General features: G+C 33.7%; 1 protein-coding gene across 1 annotated transcript; it reads left to right on the top strand.

Moving 5' to 3' along the window:
• Positions 1 to 15,202: 15,202 nt before the first annotated feature.
• Positions 15,203 to 18,966, top strand: LOC139871229 (uncharacterized). Its single transcript, XM_071858963.1, has 3 exons — positions 15,203 to 15,638; positions 15,813 to 16,808; positions 18,962 to 18,966. Exons 1-3 carry the CDS (start codon positions 15,203 to 15,205, stop codon positions 18,964 to 18,966), a joined length of 1,437 nt encoding a protein of 478 aa, XP_071715064.1.
• Positions 18,967 to 23,348: the final 4,382 nt, after the last annotated feature.

Raw genomic sequence — 23,348 nt, 5'->3', positions numbered from 1 at the left:
ATATAAATCTTACGATTGGAAATGAGTTAATACTTCATAACTCGTTGATACAATATATTTGTTGTTGATTCGTAATGATGTCCACAATGATTCTTGAACTGACAGAGTTTGTGACGTTACAGGTGCTGTTGATTCTGACGATACTGACGGCACTGACTGTGTTGATGATGCTACTGTCCTGTTGATGCTGTTGGTAAAACAATTCTAGCTTGTAAATCGTACACCATTTTCGAACAAAGTTTCTACTCTACCATCTCCGTTCACTCATCCGATTTACGGTCAGAATTAAATAATCTCTAAGATTTTAGAGACTACATAACTGCCACAGAGATATCTCTTCAATGAAGTTTATGAATTAATACTTCATCGTTTGTTGTTATTGATATTCCTGGATATTTACAGGGCGTATGACGTTGATGTTTGAGATACAGATTGTGATATTGCGGTGTGGGATGTGGATGTTGTTGGTGGTGGTGGTGATGGTACTGTTGGTATTGCTGATGGTGGTACTGTTTATGCTGCTGGTGCTGCTGCTGGTGTTTGTAACCTTTGCACCATATTCTCCAAAGCCACTACCCGAGCGCGAAGCTCATTGACTTCTTCTATTACACCGGGGTGATTGTCAGTTCGTACGAGCGGATAAATAAAATCTAGAATTTGGTGTAGTATGTAATCGTAAGGAGATACTCTAGAAATAAGAGAGAAAATGGTGTTTCGGATAGGTTCGCCGGTAAGTGCTTCAGGTTCTTCGCCAAGAGAGCAATGTGGTGGATGGAAGGGATCACCTTCTTCTTGTCTCCAATGATTAAGGAGGCTACGAACCCATCCCCAATTCATCCAGAATAGATGATGACTAATTGGTTGATCCATTCCGGTCACACTGCTTTCGGAACTTGAGTGGAATTCCATTTCAGAATCCAAGGGACTTGAACTAATGACGAATTCCATTTCGTATGATTGAATAAAGAATTTTTCGATATGAAATGATTTTCCGGCTATCGGGTGGTATTCTAATTATATAGAACAAAAGGTTTCGTAGATTACGGAAGAATTTACGAAATATGTCAGGCAAAGTTTACAGTAACAGATACGCTAAGATATGAATTAACAGATACGCTAAGATATGAATTTTGTCTATACACTATTCATGCAATCAATGCAATAAGATGTGTCTAGACTAAGAATGATAAGCAGGTAATTTCCGACAAAAATGATGAGCAAAACTTTTGACATGCAGACACGGTCGAAGTCCAGACTCACTAATGCATCCTAACGACTATCAGTTAGACACACTAATGCAGACTTGGTTCGCTAAGACCACCGCTCTGATACCAACTGAAAGGACCCATTCATATACATTATAAACGATTCACAATAGTTGATTACATCGCGAGGTATTTGACCTCTATATGATACATTTTACAAACATTGTATTCATTTTTAAAAGACAAACTTTCGTAAATGACACTTTTTGTTTTTATTTATAAATAGCTTTACAAATTATTCTGAATATCGTTAAGAGGAATAGATTTTCTCAAATCATAGTAGACCTCTCAACAGAGACTTGTAATCATAATTCAATGTTTCTGATAATTCAATCATTTAATATATTTTTTTTTATTTCGTCGAAAATCATATTGAAACAAATACGTTCGTGTAAAGTATTATACGTTTAATACTTTATTAATATTCTCAAGTTATAATATATATATATACATATACATATCTATTTATATATAACGGTTCGTGAATCGTCGGAATTTGGTCGAGGTTATAATGAATGTATGAACACAGTTTAAAATTCTTGAGATTTAACTTAACAAACTTTGCTTATCGTGTCGGAATAATATAAAGATTAAAGTTTAAATTTGGTCAGAAATTTCCGGGTCGTCACAGTTCTGCACCAAATTTTGCAACAAGTGTAAAAGAAATGGTCATAGCGCGGCGAAGTGTGAGGTCTACGGACCAGAGGTTAACAGAACGAAAGGAACAAATGGTGTCGGAACAAGTAATGGCGGAGCAAGTAGTGTCGGAGCAAGTTATGCCAATGTAATTTGTTATAAATGTGGAAAACTGGGCCACATTATTAGAAATTACCCGAACCAGGAGAACACGAATGGACAAGGCCGCGGAAGAGTTTTCAATATTAATGCGGCAGAGGCACAGGAAGACCCGGAGCTTGTTACGGGTACGTTTCTTATTGACAATAAATCTGCTTACGTTTTATTTGATTCGGGTGCGGATAGAAGCTATATGAGTAGAGATTTTTGTTGCTAAATTAAGTTGTCCATTGACGCCGTTGGATAGTAAATTTTTACTCGAATTAGCAAACGGTAAATTAATTTCAGCAGATTATATATGACGGAATCGAGAAATTAAACTGGGTAGCGAAATATTTAAGATTGATTTGATACCAGTAGAGTTAGGGAGTTTTGATGTAATAGTTGGCATGGACTGGCTGAAGGATATGAAAGCAGAGATCGTATGTTACAAAAATGTAATTCGCATTGTACGAGAAGAAGGAGAACCCTTAATGGTGTACGGAGAAAAGGGCAACACGAAGCTACATCTTATTAGTAATTTGAAGGCACAAAAACTAATAAGAAAAGGTTGCTATGCTGTCCTAGCACACGTCGAGAAAGTACAAACTGAAGAAAAGAGCATCAATGATGTTCCCGTCGCAAAAGAATTTCCCGATGTATTTCTGAAAGAATTACCGGGACTACCTCCACATCGATCTGTTGAATTTCAAATAGATCTTGTACCAGGAGCTGCACCAATAGCTCGTGCTCCTTACAGACTCGCACCCAGCGAGATGAAAGAACTGCAAAGCCAACTACAAGAACTATTAGAACGTGGTTTCATTCGACCAAGCACATCACCATGGGGAGCTCCTGTTTTGTTTGTCAAGAAGAAGGATGGTACATTTAGGTTGTGTATTGACTACAGAGAGTTGAATAAACTTACCATCAAAAACCGTTATCCACTGCCGAGAATTGACGACTTATTTGATCAACTACAAGGCTCGTCGGTTTATTCGAAAATCGATTTACGTTCTGTATATCATCAAATGCGAGTAAAGGAGGATGATATTCCAAAAACTGCTTTTAGGACGCGTTATGGTCATTACGAGTTTATGGTTATGCCGTTTGGATTGACTAACGCACCAGCTATGTTCATGGACCTTATGAACCGTGTGTGTGGGCCATATCTTGACAAGTTTGTCATTGTTTTCATCGATGACATACTTATTTACTCAAAGAATGATCAAGAGGACGAAGAACATTTGAGAAAAGTGCTAGAAGTATTGAGGAAAGAAAAACTGTACTCTAAGTTTTCAAAGTGTGCATTTTGGTTGGAAGAAGTTCAATTCCTCGGTCACATAGTGAACAAAGAAGGTATCCAGGTGGACCCGGCAAAGATCGAAACCGTTGAAAAGTGGGAAACCCCAAAAACTCCGAAGCATATACGTCAATTTTTAGGATTGGCTGGTTACTACAGAAGATTCATCCAAGATTTCTCCAAAATAGCAAAACCCTTGACTGCATTAACGCGTAAAGGGAAGAAATTTGAATGGAAGGATGAACAAGAGAAGGCGTTTCAGTTATTGAAGAAAAAGCTAACTACGGCACCTATATTGTCATTGCCTGAAGGGAATGATGATTTTTTGATTTATTGTGACGCATCAAAGCAAGGTCTCGATTGTGTATTAATGCAACGAACGAAGGTGATTGCTTATGCGTCTAGACAATTGAAGATTCACGAGCAAAATTATACGACTCACGATTTGGAATTAGGTGCTATTGTTTTTGCATTAAAGACTTGGAGGCATTATTTATATGGGGTCAAAAGTATTATATATACCGACCACAAAAGTCTTCAACATATATATAATCAGAAGTAACTGAATATGAGACAACGCAGGTGGATTGAACTGTTGAATGATTATGATTTTGAGATTCGATACCACCCAGGGAAGACGAATGTGGTAGCCGACGCTTTGAGTAGAAAGGACAGAGAACCTATACGGGTAAAAGCTATGAATATAATTATTCGTACTAACCTTACTACTCAAATAAAGGAGGCGCAACAGGGGGTTGTAAAAGAAGGAAAGTTGAAGAATGAGATACCCAAAGGATCAGAGAAACATCTTAATATTCTGGAAGACGAAACCCTATATAGTGCTGATAGAATTTGGGTACCAAGGTTTGGAGATGTGCGAGAAATGGTACTTAAAGAAGCACATAAAACCAGATATTCAATACATCTCGAAGCGGGGAAGATGTATAAAGATCTCAAGAAACACTTTTGGTGTCCGGGTATGAAAGCGAATATTGCTAAATATGTAGGAGAATGTTTGACGTGTTCTAAGGTCAAAGCTGAACATCAGAAACCATCAGGTCTACTACAACAACCTGAAATCCCGGAATGGAAATGGGAAAACATTACCATGGATTTCATTACTAAATTGCCAAGGACTGCAAGTGGTTACGATACTATTTGGGTAATAGTTGATCGTCTCACCAAGTCAGCACACTTCCTGCCAATGAGAGAAGATGACAAAATGGAGAAGTTGGCGCGATTGTATTTGAAGGAGGTTGTCTCCAGACATGGAATACCCGTCTCTATTATCTCTGATAGGGATGGTAGATTTGTTTCAAGGTTCTGGCAGACGTTACAACAAGCATTGGGGACTCGTCTAGACATGAGTACTGCCTATCATCCACAAACTGATGGGCGGAGCGAAAGGACGATACAAACTCTTGAAGACATGCTACGAGCATGTGTTATAGATTTCGAAAACAGTTGGGATCGACACCTACCGTTAGCAGAATTTTCCTACAACAACAGTTATCATTCTAGTATTGAGATGTCACCGCTTGAGGTACTTTATGGTAGAAAGTGCAGGTCTCCGATTTGTTGGAATGAAGTGGGGGATAAACAGATTACGGGTCCGGAGATAATACAAGAAACTACCGAGAAAATCATCCAAATTCAACAACGATTGAAAACTGCCCAAAGTCGACAAAAGAGCTACGCGGACAGTAAAAGAAAAGATATAGAGTTTGTAATTGGAGAAATGGTCATGCTTAAGGTTTCACCTTGGAAAGGCATTGTTCGATTTGGTAAACGGGGGAAACTAAATCCAAGGAACATTGGACCATTCAAGATTATAGATCGTGTCGGACCAGTAGCTTACCAACTGGAGCTACCTCAACAACTCGCGGCTGTACATAACACTTTCCACGTCTCGAATTTTAAGAAATGTTTTGCTAAAGAAGATCTCACTATTCCGTTAGACGAAATCCAAATCAATGAAAAACTTCAATTCATTGAAGAACCCGTCGAAATAATGGATCGTGAGGTTAAGAGACTTAACCAAAACAAGATACCGGTTGTTAAGGTTCGATGAAATGCTCGTAGAGGACCCGAGTTCACCTGGGAGCATGAAGATCAGATGAAGAAGAAATACCCGCATCTATTTTCAGAAGATTCGTCAACACCTTCAACAGCTTAAAATTTCGGGACGAAATTTATTTAACGGGTAGGTACTGTAGTGACCCGAACTTTTTCATGTTTATATATATTAATTGAGATTGATATTTACATGACTAAATGTTTCCAACGTGTTAAGCAATCAAACTTGTTAAGACTTAATTAAATGAAATAAGTTTCATATAGACAATTGATCACCCAAGTTGACAGGCGATTCACGAACGTTACAAATTTGTAAAAACTACATGTTGTGGTATATATAGACATATATATATATGGTTGACATGAGATTATGATGAGTAAGTATCTCACTAAGTATATTAAAAATGTGTGATATACATAAGAAATGAGATTACTAAGTTAAGAAACTCGAAATGATATATATAACGATTATCGTTATGATAACGTCTACTAAATACATATGTATCATATTAAGATATTGATACACTATATTTAACATGATAAAATGATATTTAAATATATCATTAAGTGTGTTAACAATGAACTACATATGTAAAAACAAGACTACTAACTCAAGAATTACGAAACGAGACTTATATGTAACGATTATCGTTGTAACGATATTTTAATGTATATATCATATTAAGAGATATTCATACATCATAATATCGTGATAATATAATAATTTAACATCAAATTTGATATAATAAACATTGGGTTAACAACATTAATTGAGATCGTTAACTTAAAGGTTTCAAAACAACACTTACATGTAACGACTAACGAAGACTTAACGACTCCATTAGAATGTATATACATGTTGTGTTTTGATATGTATTATTACACTTTTGAAAGACTTCAAGATACATATCAAAGTACTTCTACTTAACAAAAATGCTTACAATTACATCCTCGTTCAGTTTCATCAACAATTCTACTCGTATGCACCCGTATTCGTACTCGTACAATACACAGCTTTTAGATGTATGTACTATTAGTATATACACTCCAATGATCAGCTCTTAGCAGCCCATGTGAGTCACCTAACACATGTGGGAACCATCATTTGGCAACTAGCATGAAATATCTCATAAAATTACAAAAATATTAGTAATCATTCATGACTTATTTACATGAAAACAAAATTACATATCTTTTATATCTAATCCATATACCAACGACCAAAAACACCTACAAATACTTTAATTCTTCAGTTTTCTTCATCTAATTGATCTCTCTCAAGTTTCATCTTCAAGTTCTAAGTGTTCTTCATAAATTCCATAAGTATAGTTTCATAAAAATCAAGAATACTTCCAAGTTTGCAAGTCTACTTCCAAGCTTTCTAATCCATTCCAAGTAATCATATAAGATCAAGGAACCTTTGTTATTTACAGTAGGTTATCTTTCTAATTCAAGGTAAAATTCATATTCAAACTTTGATTCAATTTCTACAACTATAACAATCTTATTTCGAGTGAAAATATTACTTGAACTGTTTTCGTGTCATGATTCTGCTTCAAGAACTTTCACGCCATCCAAGGATCCTTTGAAGCTAGATCCATTTTTCTCATTTCCAGTAGTTTTATCCAGAAAACTTGAGATAGTAATGATGTTCATAACATCATTCGATTCATACATATAAAGCTATCTTATTCGAAGGTTTAAACTTGTAATCACTAGAACATAGTTTAGTTAATTCTAAACTTGTTCGCAAACAAAAGTTAATCCTTCTAACTTGAATTTTAAAATCAACTAAACACATGTTCTATATCTATATGATATGCTAACTTAATGATTTAAAACCTGGAAACACGATGAACACCATAAAATCGGATATACGCCGTCGTAGTAAAACCGGGGGCTATTTTGGTTTAGATAATTAAAAACTATGATAAACTTTGATTTAAAAGTTGTTCTTCTGGGAAAATGATTTTTCATATGAACATGAAACTATATCCAAAAATCTTGGTTAAACTCAAAGTGAAAGTATGTTTTTCAAAATGGTCATCAAGATGTCGTTCTTTCGACGGAAATGACTACCTTTTTAGTAATTGACATGTAACTTAAATTTCCGACTATAAACTTGTACTTTTTCTGTTTGGATTCTTAAGTTAGAGTTCAATATGAAACCATAGCAATTTGATTCACTCAAAACGGATTTAAAATGAAGAAGTTATGGGTAAAACAAGTTTAATATTTTTGATCTTTTTAGCTACGGGAAATGTTTAATAAATCTATACAAATCATATCCTAGCTAACTTATATTATATTATACATATATTCTAATATATTATGTAATCTTGGGATACCATAGACACGTATGCAAATGTTTTGACATATCATATCGACCCATGTATATATATTATTTGGAACAACCATAGACACTCTATATGCAGTAATGTTAGAGTTAGCTATACAGGGTTGAGGTTGATTCCAAAAATATATATACTTTGAGTTGTGATCTAGCCTGAGACGTGTATACACTGGGCCGTGGATTGATTCAAGATAATATATATCGATTTATTTTCTGTACATCTAACTGTGAACAACTAGTTGTAGGTTACTAACGAGGACAGCTGACTTAATACACTCAAATCTTTAAAACATAATAAAAAATGGTTGTAATTATATTTTGATCATACTTTGATATATATGTACATATTTGTATAGGTTCGTGAATCGATCCGTGACCAAGTCTTATTTCCGAGGAAGAAAATATCTGTGAAAGTGAGTTATAGTCCCACTTTTAAAATCTAATATTTTTGGGATGAGAATACATGCAGGTTTTATAAATGATTTACAAAATAGACACAAGTACGTGAAACTAAATTCTATGATTGAATTATCGAAATCGAATATGCCCCTTTTTATTAAGTCTGGTAATCTAAGAATTAGGGAACAGACACCCTAATTGACGCGAATCCTAAAGATAGATCTATTGGGCCTAACAAACCCCATCCAAAGTACCGGATGCTTTAGTACTTCGAAATTTATATCATATCTGAAGGGTGTCCCGGAATGATGGGGATATTCTTATATATGCATCTTGTTAATGTCGGTTACCAGGTGTTCACCATATGAATGATTTTTATCTCTATGTATGGGATGTGTATTGAAATATGAAATCTTGTGGTCTATTGTTACGATTTGATATATATAGGTTAAACCTATAACTCACCAACATTTTTGTTGACGTTTAAAGCATGTTTATTCTCAGGAGAATACTAAGAGCTTCCGCTATTGCATACTAAAATAAGGACAAGATTTGGAGTCCATGATTGTATGATATTGTATAAAAACTGCATTCAAGAAACATATGTCGATGTAATATATTTCTATTGTAAACCATTATGTAATGGTCGTGTGTAAACAGTATATTTTAGATTATCATTATTTGATAATCTACGTAATATTTTTAAAACCTTTATTGATAAAATAAATGTTATGGTTGTTTTAAAAATGAATGCAGTCTTTGAAAAACGTCTCATATAGAGGTCAAAACCTCGCAACGAAATCAATTAATATGGAACGTTATAATCAATATGAACGGGACATTTCATATTCCATATATGATAAGTGTCTAATTACTCAATTCAATAATATTTATATTCAACATTTAAACATAATTCAATTGACACTTAGATTTAGGAAAAAAAGGAGTATATTAATACTACTACAACAACAACAACAACAACAAAACTCAATCCCGCATATGTGAGGTATGTGGAAGGTGAGATGTAAACAATCATTCTCATATCCTAGAATAAAGACAAGTCATTTCTTCACCCAAAGTGAAACACTCTCAAGAGTAGAGAAAGTCATTCCTCTCAATGTTCTATAGATAGAGAGATTGCTACCACAAAAACCGCTGACCTATAAGTAGGAAAAGATTTTAAAAATAAAAATAAAATAATTTATATTTTTAATTTATATTTTTATTAAAGCAATGAAAATACCAACACAAATTGAAAAAAAATATCGTGGTAGGTTTATTGTGATATTTTACTTTGTATTAAATAATGAACAAAAACAATCTAATTATAAGATAAAAATGCGTCTATTAAACTTATAGTTTTCAATTATACATGCTTATAAATTATAAGTTAGATTATTTATGGATAATTTAACATCAATAAATGTTCTTAGTATGTGCCCTTAGAATATTACTTAGTTTTTCCCTTATTGCTTTTATTATAAATTAATTGATTAATTAATAGAAAATATTGTTGAATAATAAAAACTCGCAGGTTATTAAGTTTTATTAAGTCTATATATCTCTAAAAACCTAAACCCACAAATTAATTGATTAACCCTAGTCTAACACTCCCTCATAATTCGAGCTGTAAAATCGTGAAAGCTCGAGACTGAAAGAATACATTAATAGATAAATTAAAGTAGTTTTTTCCATTGTATTGTAAAATTGATATTCGCCAATTTAATTGCGTACTGTTTGACTGCATGCTTCTTTTCCGTAACGGTTTTTTTACGTCATGGTTTGCGTTGCCTAAGGATTGAGCAATACTTGGGCAATCAATTTTTGTTGATGATTACACTAATCTATACGGAGTATTTTTTTTGATAGATCAACTTTTAAAAAGATAAAAAAAATATATATATTACAAAGATAAGCTCGACAAAGGTATAAATGCCTAAACTAGAACTCGACAATATACATCAAAGGAACAAAAGATTACACTGCCTAAAGGGGGATGAATTTGGCTAACTCGAGTAGGAAACAAATTCTTTTTAAGGTTTAAATTTAGTCAAGTTAAGTAGTTCACTCCAATGCTACACATATTTGAGCGTTTTCAAAGGTATTTGCCATTTTTATGGCGAAAAATAACTTTTAATAGAGTTTGGGACCACGTTCATCAAAATGATGAAATCCCAAACAAGACATACAGTCGATAAAATTTACAATCAAAGGCGACTAATCAAGTGAGCTCAAGGCTAAACAAAAAATCCAACAATAAAACTCGAGCTAAAACTTTACATTTAAATAAATGCTCCCAACCGTAAGCATCTGATAAATGTATGTTTGCAGGGACTTGCAGGAGTAGTAGTACCTTTGCCTTTCAAAGGCCTGCTCCATACTTTGGATGCATTTATTTTAGGTACTCAATCCTTCATACAGAGGGGTAATAAATTGTGCACTAAGAAATAATTTGAATTTGAATATTAAATTAAAATTAAATATTAATATTATATGGTTAATTAGTTATTTATGTTTGTTGGTAATAAATATAAACTTAACTCTGAGTATGAAATACGAAATAGTTTTATGGTAGTTTTAAGACCATTTTTAGCGTAGCGTTAGAGGGCTCTGATGACTGTGAGGTAGCGACGGTGACGCCTCATTTAAGCAAGGGAGAAGAGGCGAGCGTTTGGTGTTTTAAGAGCCACTCACAATTTAACACGGATATATTTTTATTATTAATTTATCTTTTTCCCATCTAAATTTCAAACGTATTTTATCACGTCACCTAAATTCTTTTCACTCACTCAAATCTAACAATCATAACTATCTACCTTCACTCCATGACACTGTCACTCACTCACTCATAATCAAAATATAATTTTTTTCTTCAAAAATTGCATCATCGGACTGCAACTCATCTTCACAATTAAAAATGCTCTAAATAGATAAAAATCTGCCTATCTATGATTTCCGAAATATAAAAGAATAAATACATAAGCATATTCTTTTAAGAGCATAAAAAACGTTTCTAGTGCTTCTGTAATCTTTCAAACCGAAATATGTTTTGTGAGAGTCATGGTTATTTAAGTGCAATTCTCATCTTGGTGTACTTCTCTCTCATATTGTTATAAAAATAGAAAGATTTCGGAACGTGTGCTGCGGAAATTTTTTTTTAACCTTTTTTTTAAAACTAATGTTGAGTGATAACTAAAAAAAATTGCGAACAAAAAAAAAGGAGACCGGGAGGACTCGAACTCAAGTCTTTTCCCTTACCAATTCATGATATTACCACTTGTTTCAGCCATTCACTTGATATATAAAAAAAAGTTTGATTAGAATATATATATATATATATATATATATATATATATATATATATATATATATATATATATATATATATATATATATATATATATATATATATATATATATATATATATATATATATATATATATATATATATATGGGCGCGATCCATAGCTAAGCTTAAAAACGACTAAAAAATGTATAGGCAACATTTCAAAAAAAAATTTTTTTTTTTTTAAAAAGTTATCTTTTTAGTGTCTCTTAATATGTAGATTGAAGAAAACGCAAAAATTACAAAAAAATAAAAAAAATAAAAAAAAATAACGAAACCATTAAAAAATCGATGATGAATGATAATAATCGTGATGAAAGATTTATTTATCATTCATCTAATTAATCATTCATCACTATTCGGATGAATGATAAATTAATCATTCATCACGATTATTATCATTTTCATCATCGGTTTTTAACGATTTTGAATGTTTTTGGCTTATAAAAATATAGATTAGGAGAGCATTTTGATGCAGCTTTATGAGTCTAAAAAAAAAATAGAAAAAATTGATTTTGCTTATCCCCACTTAGCCTGGATTAAACCACTATATATAGGGTAGGATCAGTGGGAAAGTAATCAACTGGGGGGAAACGGGGGAAGCAATTTTTTTTCGATTTTTGAAAAAACTTTGCTCACAAAAATTATAGATTGGATGAAAATTTGAACATTTAAAAAAGACACTTTGTGATAAATGTTTTTATTTTGGCGGGAAAACACTCGAAGAAATAATATATAACAATTATCTTGTTTTTCAAGCGTATTTTGAGGGTTTTGAAATCAAGATTTAGATATTAGGGTTAAGAAATTTAGGGTTTATGGTTTAGATTTAGGGTTTAGATTTAGAATTTAGATTGAGTTTTTAACACGAACGGTTTAGAGTTTAGGGTTTAGGGTTTAGGGTTTAGGGTTTTGAGTTTAGGGACTAAACCTAAACCACAGAATCCTAAACCCTAAACTCTAAATCGGGCTAAATTTTGACAAAAAGTACGTCACAAAACATGGAAAAAAAACGTTCGAAGATTAACATTCTTAACGATCAATATTATCTTGAATGTTATTTTTGTCGATCGTTTTTCCGCCTAAAAATAACATTCATCACGAATTGTCTTTTTATATGTTCATATTTTCGTGTGATCTTGATGCCTGAAAAAAAAAACGAAAAAATAAATAAATTCGCTTCCCCCCTCGCCCCACTTCCCCCCTCCCCCCTCCCCCTTCCCCCAACTGATTATTTCCCCATTGATCATACATATATATATATATATATATATATATATATATATATATATATATATATATATATATATATATATATATATATATATATATATATATATATATATATATATATATATATATTACTTTTTTATATAAAAAAAAGTGGAAGAAGCTCCGTTTCGAATATAATTAGTTGCATTTTGCTCGTAAAATTATTTCGAGTTGAATGGTGATGATGGAGAAATCTAAATCGCGACGAAAAGAAAGATAAATCCTGTCAAAAAACTTAATGGATTTTTATATTATAATAAATTCAAAAGTTACATTTTAGCCTCTGAAGTTACCAGTCATACCCCTAGATAGTTACAACTTTTACTGCATAATAGTTACAAAATTTATCCCTTAATAAACTCATTTGACTCAAGTATCCCTTAGCCAAAACGACAACCATGAGGTTAATAAAACTCATTTGACTCAAGTATCCCTTAGCGAAAAACGGGTCGGGCGCTATGGGCGAGCACTCCCGCAACGCAAGCTGCATTGTTCGCCACTGTCAAAGAAGTAAAAGATTATAGTGTTCAGGCTCAAAATACATGCATAGATAGTGGTCTAATGACAAGGCGGACGACTGAAGCTTGGGACGGAGCCGTATGATGCAAAAGTCTCATGTACGGTTCCCTGAGAAAGGAGTGGCTACTTACTGGAGCTTCAACCAATCACCACCGGTCAATTCGGATAAATGTACATATTATAGTTGATTAATCATTGATCATTATAATATATATTTGTGTTAGTGCTAATATACTTTTATAAGTTACATCTGTTAGGAATTCTTGAGCCTCACACATCCAAAGATTGTGATTCCACAAACACCAAACGAAAGTAATAAATATACGTAAACTAAACAACACAAGAAATTACGTGATTATATCCAATCGAGTTATTGGTTTAGTACAAAACCAACTATAGAGTAATATTATTGATTTTCCAAGCTAGATGGTTACAATTTATAGAAGAACCAAAATAAGAAAACAAAACTCCACAACTTGTTGAACAAGACAAACCTCGCCTTTGGTGAAGGTTTTCTCGCATTTCACAAAGCTTGTTCCCACACATGAATGATCATATACATAGCATTGCATATGTATATTTTAATTGCTAAAGGCTAAAAATAGAAGTTACGCGAAGTATATTTAAAGGATCTTCCATATCCGCTGAAAGTTAAGATAGCGGTAATAAGGCGCATTAATAAAAGACTGTAAATTATTTCCGCTAAGTCAGCGCGGATGATTTAACAATCCACACACCGCAAATATTCTGGAAACTATAAATAGAGAGCTTGGCCTCTCATTTATAGGTTGCTGATTCTCTGCCATTTGCCCAGACCTTTGTAATTTTCACTTGTGACTTTGCCCAAAGAACATTTACATTGAGTTAAGGTGAATCATGCTAATTAACAATCAAGACCGGGTCGGGGTGGTTGATCACTTGATTGATAAAGTGAAAGACGATCATCGGGGCCCAAAACAATCATCAAACATCCCATTCACCATCTTAATATCATTGCACCCAGTCCTTAATTAAGTATTCTTCAATCTAGGATTGATCAATTGGCGCCATCCGTGGGACACGTTCAAAATTAAACTTGAAATTTTTTGTTTTCTGCTATTAAACAATAAAAATTGCTTGTTTAACTTTAATCGTGTATTGTTATGATGATTTGCAGGAAATTGCTAAGGCGTACCAGTTGATTTGATCGTCGGATATGGCAGCTAATGCGAAGCAAGCAAACAACTCTGTGAATGCTGATGTGCTGGCTAATGATTCGCAAAATGCCTTGCCGGTTAATTTGCAGGCAAATGTTAATGCTACTGCGAGCAATTCAGTTCAAGAACCGCTCGCTAAAGCGTCTAATGTCAATACCACTAATACTGATCTGTAACTAGAGGTTGCTGCTGATAAAATGATTGCGCGCAGAAATTTGCAATAGAACTGCGATGAAACCATTGCCGAGGGCAAGCGACTAGGAATTTTGGCTGGAAAAACGAGTTTGAAAGCAGACAAAGTCGTTGGCACTGCTATTGAGCAAGCTAAAAAAGATGCCAAGTATGGTCGCGAACCTCGCATACCGCGTACTTACTTATGGACGTTGAATGATTCAGGATCACAGGTTGATCGCTTAGTTGTTGAACATCATGATAGCAATAGCGATGATGCAGAGGAACGCGTTATTTTAAACTCCGTTTATAATTCCAAGATTGCGAAAACTCCAAGAGAAGAAAGTGAATATTCTGATAATTCAGATAGTGCGGAGGAATTTGTAAAAATTTTGCATGTTAAGCGCAGGCGGCCACCAACACCCTTTCCTCGCCATGGGGATGAGGGTGAAACTTCTGATGCTATGCGAAGAGAAAATGCTTAAAATTTCTTAGCGGATGCGTTTAAAAGCATTGCGCCTAAATCAATGCAGCACAAGTTTGAGCAACCGAATTTTTTGCAAGATATGATAGCTAAATTTTGTGTGAAGAATACTGATACCCGCACAAAAAAGGCGACTGAGATTACTACTGCTGCAAACAAGTTTATCCAGTGTATATCTAATTATCTGATTGTTACACCGCCCATTGTGCCGACAACGTTAGGAGTTTATTCGGGCTTAACTGACCCTTTGGATTTTTCGCAACGGTTTGAGGGAGTTGTAAGCACCAATAATTGGGATGAGCCGGTCGCGTGCCGAGTATTTCCTATAGTTTTACAAGGGTCAGCAAGGGAGTGGTTCCATAGTTTGCAAGCTCGCAGTATTATTGGCTTTATCGATCTTCGCGATAAATTTTTATTGCAGTTTCAAAACCTTTTACCGAAAAAGAAGACGCATATCGAATGCCATGACATTAAGCAGGGTAACAAGGAAACTTTAAATACGTTACGAACGTGATACATCTATGTATGCCAAAAGATACCAAGTTTGAATGAAGATCAAAAAAAACTCTGGGTTTTTGCATGCCATTAATCCGCAACGACATCCAACGCTTGTGCGCCATTTGAGATAAGATGTTCCGCCAACTTTTGCTAAGGTACGCAAGAAACGTATGATTACATAAGAGGTGGAGAGGACAGTGCTGTAACCCCTGCATGTGGATGGGGTAAAGATAAAAGTTGGTGGGATGATAATGATTCTTTCCGTGATGAAAATAAGGACAACTTTCGTGGTTCGGGATATCCAAGGCGAAACGGCGGTGGTAATTACCCGCGTAGTGATAGACATTTAGGTAAAGGTGATAATCATGGATATAACCGTCGCAATCGCTATTCTTCCCGAAAATGGAATAATGAGTCCTTCAACATTATCCAAATGTTAACAAAGATGCCTAAAGAGATTCTTTTGCAAGAAAGGGTAGTGAGATCTTTTCCTGATCCTCAACCTTTAGCGAAAAATAGCAGACGTGATAAGTCCAAGTTTTGCATTTTCCAAGATGACTATGGTCATGATACTAACCGCTGTAGAGATTTCGCAGAATTAATTGCTGAGGCATTTGAGCAAGGTAAATTGGATCATTTGATAGATCAAGGTGCTGCAAGTACTTCAAACGCGATTATCTTGCCCACAGAGTCTAATGCTCCACGAGTGCCAAATGTCGCTGATCAAAAAGCTCCTGCAGTGAATAATCTAGGGGTTAAAATGGTGAGCAAGAAAGAGAATCTGCGTGAAATTCAGGTTATTAATGTAGTGGAGGTTCAAGGCGAAATGTCAGTGTTCCAAGTATCTGAGCAATTCGCGAACTGGCAATGTCCCTCTATTACTTTTCCTCCTATAAACTTAGGCGCGGATCTTGATAAACCAGTGGTGGTTTCATGCCGCATTGCGAATACTGGCATTATAATTCTGAAGGTGCATGATGATACTAGTAGCAGTGTGGATGTAATGTATGAGCAATGTTTCAACCAGTTGCCTGCACATATTAAAGCTTTGCTAAAACCTACTGCGGTTTTGCTAGCTGGTTTTTCAGGAGAATCAACTTGGCCTATTGGTCAGTTGGAATTGCAAGTTGAATTATTCATGGCGAGAAACGGTAGGAGACTTGTGCCATTATGCACCTATGCACGGGCACGTCGTTTCCTTAGTGGTGGTGGCATGGCTTTTCTTGCTCATGTAGTTGATATCCGTGAAGAGCCACCATTTATTTGTGAAATTCCGGTGGTTAGTGAATTCGAAGACGTCTTTCCGAATAAATTACCGGGTGTTTCGGCAGAAAGACAAGTTGAATTTCGCATTGAGTTGGTTCCGGGGGCTACTCCCATGGCTAAAACTCCTTATCATTTAGCACCAACGGAAATGCAAGAGTTGTTAAATCAAACCCAAGAGTTGCTTGAAAAGGGTTTTATCCGACCGAGTGCTTCGCCATGGGGCGCTCCAATTTTATTTGTGAAGAAGAAAGATGGTAGTATGCAGATGTGCATCGATTATCGGGAGTTGAATAAAGTGACGATCAAGAATCGTTATCCATTGCCTCCGATTGACGATTTGTTTGATTAACTCCAAGGCACGACTTATTTTTCTAAAATTGACTTACGGTCCGGCTATCACCAAATGCGGGTCCGTGAGGAAGATATTGAGAAAATGGCCTTTCGAATGCGTTATGGGCATTTTGAGTTTGTAGTTATGCCTTTTGGTCTTACAAATGCACCAGCGGCATTCATGGACCTTATGAATCGAGTGTACCAACCTATGTTGGACAAGTCGGTGATTGTGTTCATTGATGACATACTTGTCTATTCAAAGAGTATGAAGGAACATGAACATAATTTGCGTGGTGTGTTGAAGATGTTGCGGAAGGAGAAGTTGTATGCAAAATTTTCCTAATGTGAATTTTGGCTAAGGGAAGTTCAATTCCTTGGCCATATTATGAACAAAGATGGTATTCAAGTAGATCCGGGAAAGATTGAGACGGTAAAGAGTTGGGGACGACTGACTACGCCTACGGAAATCCAAAGTTTTCTCGGGTTGGCCGGTTATTATCGTCGGTTTATCCAAGACTTTTCTAAGATCACTTCTCCATTGACGAAGTTGACAAGGAAGAATGCGAGATTTAATTGGGAAAACGATGGAACGGAAGAAGTTCATTTATAGTGGAAATATCAGACAGAGTAATCGAGGCAGATCATCGCATTTAATTAAAGAGATCCTAATTTCCTCATTTACCGAAGAATCATATCTTATTTAGATTTCGAAGATTTTCTTTAAATTCCTTGAATTCCGGAATTCAACCCTGACTCTGTCAAAAGTTAAGACGAATCTTTATTTTTCCTATTTCAATCTTTTGTGATAACTTCACTCGTACGCCTCACATAATCGATTCATTTTATCCATATTAAATAATAATGATAAAACTCTATTTATCGACTCAAATTCGCCAGGAAACCATTCTTATTGTTAGCCATGACGACCTCACTTAAATTTCGGGACGAAATTTCTTTAATGGGTAGGTACTGTGATGACCCGAGAATTTCCGACCAAATTTAAACTAAATCTTTATATGATTTCGATACGATAAGCAAAGTCTGTAATGTTGAAGTCTTAAAAACTTTGAATTATGTTCCTGTATTCATTTAACCTTTGACTACTCTTGGCGATTCACGAACAATTGTGTGTAAATAAATATGTAAATATATTTGTATAAAAAAAAAATTTCTATACATAAGTAATATTACATATATTGTAAATTATAAATATTAAAGATTCAATAAATTATATAATTGATAGTAATATATATGTAATATTAATATATAAATATTCAATAAATGTTATATTATAATACGATATATGATTAATAAATTAGGATATTAAAGATAGTAAATGTAATTACAAGTTTAAAGATATAGTATCATAATATTATTATTATTATTAACATTATTATTATATCTATTATTACTAATTAGTATTTATTATTATTAATAAATATTATTATTATTATTATTATTATTATTATTATTAGTAATATATATTAATCATCAATATTAAATTAAATATAAATGTAATATATAAGATCACATGGAACGAATCTGTCAAGTCTTTTTCATATCTTTTAAATTTGTCTTGCTGATTGAATATGACTATTCATTTATCAGTAGCAAACAAAATCAGTTTAACATCATAATCATCTTTTATTTATTTATTTTAATTATTTATTTATTTTATTTTTTTTCTACTAATTGCTTATGTTAGTCTGACACATTCCAACCCCACAACTACAATCACACAACAACTTGTGTTTTTCTTTTCCCCACTGCTTCCATCACCCAAACCTTTGTCACTACCATGAACAACAACTTATTTTTCTTGTTTCTTTTTAGTAAACTCATTAAGAGCATACATACAGAGAACTCATCTTATTCTCTTGAACCACCACTCACTTGTAAGTACAATCACCTTTTATATATACATATACATTTACATGAATCATATATAACTACAACTTGCTCGATCAACTACACTAACCCACTTTCTTCAATCGTCTTTCACGAGCCATTTTCTATCATCTACACATACAAGCTCGATCACACACTCACATTCACGACCACGTACTCATAACCATCGAATCACTACCCATCTATCACTCTACTACCACCACCTTTGTCTTTCTCTAACCACCCTTTTATTTCGATCACCACCCATCATAATCACACACCACCTTCATCACCCGGTTACCATTTGATCAATATAAACTAAAACCGAAACAAGAGACCATCAAAACCAATGTATTTTGTGACTGCTACTACTACTTGTTGAGTTCTAATTTCTGTTTTGCGACCACCCCAACCCACATTTTCAACAACTCATAACAACACTATCATCCTTAAAACCCATTTAGTTCACCACCTTGTTTCCTTTTCTAACTAATCATCACGACACCACTATCAACCATCGACTTTCACAACCATCGTGATTACCATCACTATCAACAAACATCACCACTAAACAACCACCCTATGCTACTAAATAATTTCTATTTTCATCCTGTCGCAACAGAACCCAAACATCCATTTTTTTCATGATTTCTTTTCTCTTCTTGTTTCTCCGATGAACCACCACAGTCACACCACAATTAATATTACAACGGTCATTTCAACCATGATCAACTTCAATACCTTTAACCACCTACAATACCTTCGATCAACTACTGGTAATCTTCAAATTTTCCTGTTTACAGCCCAACCCACCACCATGATTCTAAATAACCATTGTAAACCACCACTGCATCATCATTGCTACTGCTACACCTGCAGCTCGATAATCTTCCTTCTTCCTTTTCTGTTTTCTAAACCACCATCAAACAAACCCATTAACGATTGTTGATAAGTGTCTGTTATTTTCTTTTTGATCATTCACGACACTCACATGATAGTAGTAATAAACATACATAAATTGATGTTGATCATTTTGGGATCCAATGTGGGTTGAGCCGTACGTTCCCATAATATAAACACTAACCATAATAATTAAAAATGCAAAAGTGATATAGTGGTTGGCCTAATATGTACACAAGTGGGTGAAGAAGACCCCACTCCTTTATATTATGTCGACATATTTAAAATGCAAGATTGAAACTTCAATAAACAAAGCGTGACACAAGGAGCTAGCTACAGCATTTTTTTTTTTACATATTCGATCGGGCTTATGCGAACAAACAAACAGTCCACATAATTTTGGGCTTGTTAAGTTGTTAATATGTTGGGCCGTAAAATCCGTTTGTCTATTGGGCCGAAAGGTAGCAGTTAGGCCAAGATCATCTTAAGATATTTATTGTTATTCGATGTAAGAAGATGTAGAAGGAGCAGACGGATAGTAGCTATATATATATATATATATATATGTTTCCATGAATTAAAAAGAGAAAAACAATAGGTGGAGCAGTGGTGGGAGGGTTTGTGTTTAACTGAGAGGTCACGGGTTCGAGTCCCGTCCCAGGCAGTTTATCTCTTTTTAGTGTTTCTAAGGTATAATTTGATTATTATTATTTTTATTGTTATTATTATAAATTATTTATATTATTAGGTTAATATAAATATGATGAGTAACATTATTACCATTCTTATTATTAAATAATATCATTAGGTATTATTAGTGTTAGAGTTATTATTATTAACATTGATATGAGTAGAATTATCATTAATATTGTTAATACGAAAATAATGCAAAACTATTATAATTAATAAAAGTATTAGTACCATTTTTGAATTAGTATTATTATTAAAAAAAGTATTCCTAGTAAGATTACCACTAGTAATAAGATTTTTATAATTATTATCATTATTATTAAGTTTTAGGTATTATTATCAAAATTATTATTTTCATTACCATCACTGTTAAATTATGCATTTTATTAAAAACTACTATTATTATCATTATTATTAGATCCATTATAAAAACTATCATTAATAATATCATATATAGAATTATTAACACTATTATCATTAATATTAATATTATCATCATAATCAAATACAATCTTTATTTACTATTATTAATATTATATATTATTATGTATATATAAAAAAATATACTTATAAGTATATTACATATAAGTATAAATTAATTAGATTATCAATCTTTAAATAAATATTCACATATAACAAATTAAGTATTTTTATTATATACATATATAACTATATAGATAATAATAATTTTCAAATATATATACAAATTAATTACATAACATATAATGTTATAATTGTTCGATTACAAGAATATGCATTAATGAATATGCAAATGATATAGTTTCATGAATTCGAGGCCAACCCTGCATTATTCAGTATAGTCATATGTATTTTTACTACAAAATACATTATGGTGAGTTCATTTGATTCCCTTATACTCTTTACATTTTGGGGACTGAGAATACATGCGCTGTTTTTACAACTGCTTTATTAAATGCTTTTGAAATATATTTTGAACTGCGAATACATGAAATGCTTTTATAAATGTTTGACGAGATAGACACAAGCAAAACATTCCTCGAATGAATTATTATGCAGATAGAAGTTCTGCGGATTATTATTGAATTATGTGGACATGATAATTGCCACCATTGAATTATGTGGACATGATAATTGCCACCATTGAATTATGTGGACATGATAATTGCCACCAGTTGATGTGAATGTTATATATCGAGAGAATGATTTTATACACAGGTTATGTGTATGTTATTTTTGTGCACAAGATATGTGTACGGTTACTATGATTTATGAAAATGGTTTCGTACACGAGAAAGATGTACTGTATTTAAAAGATATAGCATGTACATTACAGGTGGGTATAGGATTTAGGCCCATTTGTACCATGCATGATTTAAATCTTGTGGTCTATCAAAATGATGAATTTTATTGTTTTATGATAAACCTATGAACTCACCAACCTTTTGGTTGACACTTGAAAGCATGTTTATTCTCAGGTATGAAAGAAATCTTCCGCTGTGCATTTGCTCATTTTAAGGATATTACTTGGAGTCATTCATGACATATTTCAAAAGACGTTGCATTCAAGTCGTTAAGTTCATCAAGATTATTATTAAGTCAATTATAGTTGGATATATTATGAAATGGTATGCATGCCGTCAACTTTCGATGCAATAAAAGTTTGTCTTTTAAAAACGAATGCAATGTTTGTAAAATGTATCATATAGAGGTCTAGTACCTCGCGATGTAACCAAATGTAATGTATTCGTCTAGATGGTTTAGGACGGGTCCTTTCAGTTGGTATCAGAGCGGTGGTCTTAGCAAACCAGGTCTTGCATTAGTGTGTCTAACTGATAGTTGTTAGGATGCATTAGTGAGTCTGGACTTCGACCGTGTCTGCAGGTCAAAAGTTTTGCTTATCATTTCGTGTCGAAAATCATCTGCTTATCATCCTTAGGAAATTACCTGCTTATCATTCTTAGTCTAGACATATCTTTCTGCAATGATTGCATGAATAGTGTATAGACAAAATTCGTATCCTAGCGTATCTGCTAATTCATATCTTAGCATATCTGTTACTGTAGACTTGCCTCCGTAACTTATGGGATTTTAGTATTATATATGCATATGTAAATTATGTATTGCAGAGTACTAATCTACATCCTATAACCTATTTCTTATCAAAAATCCTTCATCTGATCGTACGAGATGAATCCCTCAACCAGTTCGAGTCCCTCAGATTCCGATAGCTATTCCGATAGTTATTCCGACAGCTATTTCGACATGGATGTTCACCTAAGCTCCAAAAGCAGTGTCACCAGAATGAATCAACCAATCAGCCATCCCCAATTCATCTGATGGGTTCGTAGCCTTCTCAATCATTGGAGACAAGAAGAAGGTGATCCCTTCCATCCACCAAATTCACCTCTTAGCGAAGAACCTGAAGCACTTACCCACGAACCTGTTCGTAATACTATTTTCTCTCTCATTTCCATAGTATCTCACCACGATTATATTCTATCTAAAATTCTAAACCTTATTCATTCGCTCGTTTCGATCGACAATCATCCCGGGATAATATAAGAAATCAACGAACTTCGCGCTCGAATAATCAATTTGGAGAACATGGTGTAAAACTTACCAGCTTCAGTAAC

Source organism: Rutidosis leptorrhynchoides, chromosome 10 (genome assembly GCF_046630445.1).
Source record: "Rutidosis leptorrhynchoides isolate AG116_Rl617_1_P2 chromosome 10, CSIRO_AGI_Rlap_v1, whole genome shotgun sequence".
Taxonomy (NCBI): domain Eukaryota; kingdom Viridiplantae; phylum Streptophyta; class Magnoliopsida; order Asterales; family Asteraceae; genus Rutidosis; species Rutidosis leptorrhynchoides.
The sequence above is the reverse complement of the archived record's forward strand: the minus strand, read 5'-3'. Positions and strand labels throughout refer to the sequence as shown.